Source organism: Nuphar pumila, chromosome 4 (assembly GCF_984573655.1).
Source record: "Nuphar pumila chromosome 4, dmNupPumi1.hap1.1, whole genome shotgun sequence".
Classification (NCBI taxonomy): domain Eukaryota; kingdom Viridiplantae; phylum Streptophyta; class Magnoliopsida; order Nymphaeales; family Nymphaeaceae; genus Nuphar; species Nuphar pumila.
The window spans coordinates 126,049,190-126,054,296 of record NC_143252.1 but is presented as its reverse complement, the minus strand read 5'-3'; the positions used below and the strand labels follow the sequence as shown (position 1 = coordinate 126,054,296).

Genomic DNA, 5,107 nt, shown 5'->3' with positions numbered 1-5,107 from the left:
CAACTGCACATTCAATGTTACTCTCTGTAATGAAAACCTACCCAATAAAAACCCAACCAAACCTACCCAAGAAGAAACATTTATCAAATTTTCGGTTTTTTTCAAAATCCTGCCCTTACAGATGTGATCTATGCGCTTGTTTTTACAGGAATCAGTTCTTGGAACATTTGATTCCGATGCATGGATATGTTTTTATAAGGTTTCATAAATCAACGGCCTACAATTTCATAAATTTTCAAGGCTCCAAGTACCATTTTTTTTATCTAAAATGCATGATCCAAGTGTCAATTTCTAGTAAATCAATCATGCATAACACATATGGAAGGTCAGAATTTCGAAAAAACATTGAAAATCCGATAAATGTTTCTTATTGGGTAGGTTATTATATATATATGGAAGGGGGGTGTCAAACTAAAGGAAAGTCCAAAATTTACAACCAACGATAATCGGACGGCACCTCTTCAATGCTTGAGCATCTCATTGGACTTCATATTTGCTCTTTATAATTTATTTAGTAAGAAATATATGCTTTACGCAGACTTTTTGACATATAAACATATATTTTGAAACATGAAAAATCAACAGCTCACAATGCATTTAAAATTGTACAATACAACCACCAAGGTGATATCATATGTGGTAAGAGGGGTCCTGTGCCAAGATGAAGGCCAGGTTCAAATCCCTCTGCCACATGGGGCTTAAGAGTTATCTGGTAGGAGTCTGACTAACCCCAACATGCCTTTCAAAAAAACAATGTACAATACAAGGTATTGTGGGCCGTTGACTTTTAGCATTTTAAAAAATGCATCTAACCATCAAAAAATTCATAATCCAAAATATGTCACTCACTAAATGAATGATAAAAAACCAATATGTAAAGTCCGATCATGAAAAACTCAATCATTAGAAAATGGATGCCATTGATTATCATTGGTTGTAAATTTTGGACCTTCCCTTCCCGTTTTATATATATATATATATATATATATATATATATATATATATATATATATATATATATATATATATATATATATATATATAGGACAAATGTGTTCCTTAGGCCCCCTTTTTGTTAGGTCTTGTTAGGCCCCTTCAAAAATCATAGTTTCAAGTATTTTTTCCTGTCTAACACGGTAGATGTGATGTATGTTTTGTTTAGTGAGAACCAGCTTTTGGATCGCTGAAATCTGTCTGACATCTATAGAGGTTTTTCCGGTGATCCAAAATCAATGGCTAAAAAGGTACCAATTTTTTTTGGCTCATAAAAACGTTTTTTCATTGAAAAAACATGATCCAAAAGTCGATTCCCACTAAATCGGGCATGCTAAACACATAAAACACTTAAAACCTATGGGGCAGAACAGGGCAGAACGAGAAATGGGGCCTAATATGTTCATCTCTCTCTCTCTCTCTCTCTCTCTCTCTCTCTCTCTCTCTCTCTCTATATATATATATATATATATATATATATATATATATATATATATATATATATATATATATATATATATAATGTGTGTGTGTGAGCATGGTGTCATGCCCATACTGAAACTGTCCGAACACAATTGCTTGAATCCCCAGATATCTCAATCTAAGCTCACAAACGCTATACATATTGAGCATCCTGCATCATTTATACAGAGACTCTAACACTAAGCACTATCCCCCATCTAGAAAAGTGGCTGCATCTGCAACTTCAAGAAATAATCGTAAAAGCCTACTTTATGTTAAGGTCTCTCACTTTGTAATTAAAGTTTAAGATTAACAAGCATAACGACCAACACATGTTATATGATAAAACGCAGAATTGGATTCAACATAGTCCTAGTCCTGCATCACCAAAGAGTTGGATCATAGCTCCAAGAGCCAATGTTCACTAGCAAAACAACAAGACTTATTCAGCTAAAAGGATATGGATGCAGTAGAAAACAAGGGAGAACGCTGCATAGATAACAGTAAAATGAGAACCAGCATGCAGTTTAAGAGAAAACAAGGGAGAACGCTGCATAGATAACACTCTAGAGAGCCTTGAGGATGTCGTCGGCACTGCTGACAGTGAAGGCACCACCTTCTTCAATGTTGGCAAGCTTCACTTGCAGGTTGTCAATCAAGAGTGCAAACCTGCGGGAGCGGACACCAAGCCCTTTCTCAGAGAGATCAAGCTCAAGACCAAGGGCATGGGTATAAGCTGCAGACCCATCAGCAAGAAATTTGACATGCTTGTTGTGGGGGTACGTCTGAGCCCAAGCCTTCATCACAAATGGGTCATTAACTGCAGTAGAAGCTTACATTCAGAATTTGGGGCAACAACTCCAAATAATATTCAGCAGTTATGTAAAGATATTTAATTGAACCAGAATATCTGAACCACTATTCATGATTCAAAAGGCCAACTCTTAATTGAAATGACCGCACTGGAGTTTGCTGAACTTTAACTGAGCCTGCGATGCTTTAGCAACCTTCAGAATCTAACAAACGAGGGAAATGGCCAAAGAAAAGAACTAGCCAACCAGCCATCCATCACGGTGCCGAATTGTTAATGCAGTAAGAGTGATGATACTTGAGAGAAAAGATTATAAAATCTCTTTAGAAAAATGACCCATTTTCTTCCTAGAAGAATTGATTGTGCTGAAAAGATTAAAGCACTTGGGCAAACAGAATGTGCAGTACCCATTACCCAACCATGAATGACAAAGTCATGTGAGTAGCCCAGTGAAATATGCGAACCAAAACAGCTGGTTAATATACAGATCACCGTTTGGCAGAAAGAGCAGAGGTTTATGCAGCATTCTTACAGCATCTTTTGCCAAACGAAATAATGAATCACAAACACATTCACGCAATGTGTTGGTAGTTACTACCAACTTACCATGGATGTGACCATCAAATGCGTGTGTTAAGATAAACACGAAAATGAATTGGTCCATAGAGATTAAATAAGCCTAACAATCTAGAAGCAAGCAGAAGACTGGTTTAAATGCCAGCGAAAGGTATCAGAGGAGCATGAAATTGATTCAAAGTTTTACACAGAAATTAATGAAGAACTGAGAAGCTTGACTGCATACCACTGATGAGGTAAATTTCTTCGATGCCCTTCGATTTCAAATCCTCAGCATGGTCAATGAAGCTGGGGACATGCTGCAAGCTGCAAACAGTAATCTAATCACTGGCTGCCGACAGTTTTTGAAGGAACAAAAGGAAACCATATACCACAAGAATAAGGCCTAATCTTTAGAAACCAAGAGGTATACGATACTATGCCCCACCTGAAAAGCTAAACTACAGTTCTTCATAGTCAAGCCATTTTCATTCCTGCAAAAATTGAGGGATTGGAACCCCAGACCTCCCGGACAACATCGTCTAAACTCCAGTGACCCTACAGACAAATCGACACCCAAAACCCAAAACCGTTTCTTCCCCAAAAGAGGCCCTTTGGATACATACAATACACAAAAAAGCGGGATAAGTTGCGATGTTGCATTAATCTCGATAACACGTCCCCCAGATTATCCCATTCTCTGGATAAATAGGTGCATCCGAATTTCCCACAGTTGGGGATACAGGGAATGCCCGGGAGAATACATACGCATGTTTTGATGCACCCATTTATCTGGAAAAACTGCGATATGTTCGGATATGCCATTAAATTTTTCCGGCTTTTCCAGGAAACCAGTGAAAGCAGAGACCCACTAAAGGACCAAAAGAAGATCCCACTTTCTTGGAGAACCACGATAAGCCATGTCCTCTTCCCATTCCTTGGGGATGATCGTTAGACCCATCACGTACAAAAAGAATGACGACGATTAGAGGAATAAGAGTAGATGGGTAAGGAAGGGGTTTGCTCAGGGTTAGAGAATTCCAAGACGGGAAAGACGGGAGGGAAGCATCAAAGAGGATTAAAAAGCGGGATTCATGGAGAAAGAAAAGGCAAAGATCATAAGGTGCAGAGGGAATAGACAGACGGACCTGCAGGTGGGGGTGAAGGCGCCAGGGACGCCGAAGAGGATGATCTTCTTCCCAGCAGCCAACGAATGAACGGTAGCCTGCTGCAGCTTCTCCTCGGCGTCGAAGTAGGAGACGGTGCCATCAGGAAGGGAGTCGCCCACTGCTATCGGTGCCATCTCTCTCTCTCTCTCTCTCTCTCTCTCTCTCTCTCTGGTGGCTATGAGAGGGGTCCTGGGGTTGGTGGAGGCAATAAATAGGGATGCTGGAGACAGTGGCGGAGCGCTAGGTTGATTCGTGAACTGTTGATGACGGCCAAACTCATTGTCCCTATATTTTCTACTGCCAATGATACGCCCTTTACATATATCATATTTTTTTTTTTGAAAGGCAAGGTGGGTTAGGGGGACCCCTACCAGAACAACAACCGCCCCATGTGTGGGAGGGATTCAATCCTTGTTAAATATGTATATGTAAATGAATATATTTCTGTACTGTATTGTACCACTTGTACAGCATACTGTACTGTATTGTACTACTATACTGTATTGTACTATTGTACTGTATTGTACCACTCGTATAACGTATAAATATCAATGGAAAGGGGAGAAGATATCATTGCCGCCCAACATTTTTTTTCTCTCTTCCCTCTTACCTCTCTCTCTATCTCTTGCTACGATAGTAAGGTGACTCCCACATCTGATTTCTCACATGGTATCAAAGCAAAGGGCGTGGTAATCACGATCATCTGGAAGGCCCCTAAGGACCTTGACGTGCGTTTTTGGGCGTTCTCAAGGAAAGTGTTTTTTTTTTCATCTTTTCTCTGTTGTTTCTCCGTTGAATCTCTATATTTCGACGTCGTTTCTTCATTTCCTCATATCGTGCATCTTTTCCTTCTTACATATTCTGTTATCCCCAATTTTATCAACCCTAATTTTTGTTTTCCCCAAATTTGGGAACCCTCATTTCTCAAAAGTGCCTCTTTTCTCAAACTTCTTGTGATTTCTTATCTATTTCTTGCAATATAGTTGATAAATCATACATTCTGCACGATTAACTAAAAAAATCGTGATTTCCAAAACTCAAAAATTTCTGTCCGTACGGTTCTGTCCGTACAACCTACGAATTTCTGTCGTGCTGTTTGATTCATCTTTGATCTTCT

The 5,107-nt window shown here is 39.2% G+C and overlaps 1 protein-coding gene across 1 annotated transcript; it reads right to left on the bottom strand.

Moving 5' to 3' along the window:
- Nucleotides 1-1,936: 1,936 nt before the first annotated feature.
- On the bottom strand, nt 1,937-4,133 carry LOC149840950 (peroxiredoxin-2B-like). The gene is made up of 3 exons (XM_090004596.1): nt 3,970-4,133; nt 3,069-3,148; nt 1,937-2,275 (listed from the first exon to the last, which is right to left on the bottom strand). The coding sequence occupies exons 1-3, from the start codon at nt 4,122-4,124 to the stop codon at nt 2,022-2,024; spliced, it is 489 nt and encodes a 162-aa protein (XP_089860722.1). The 5' UTR covers nt 4,125-4,133; the 3' UTR covers nt 1,937-2,021.
- Between the last annotated feature and the right edge of the window lie 974 nt (nt 4,134-5,107).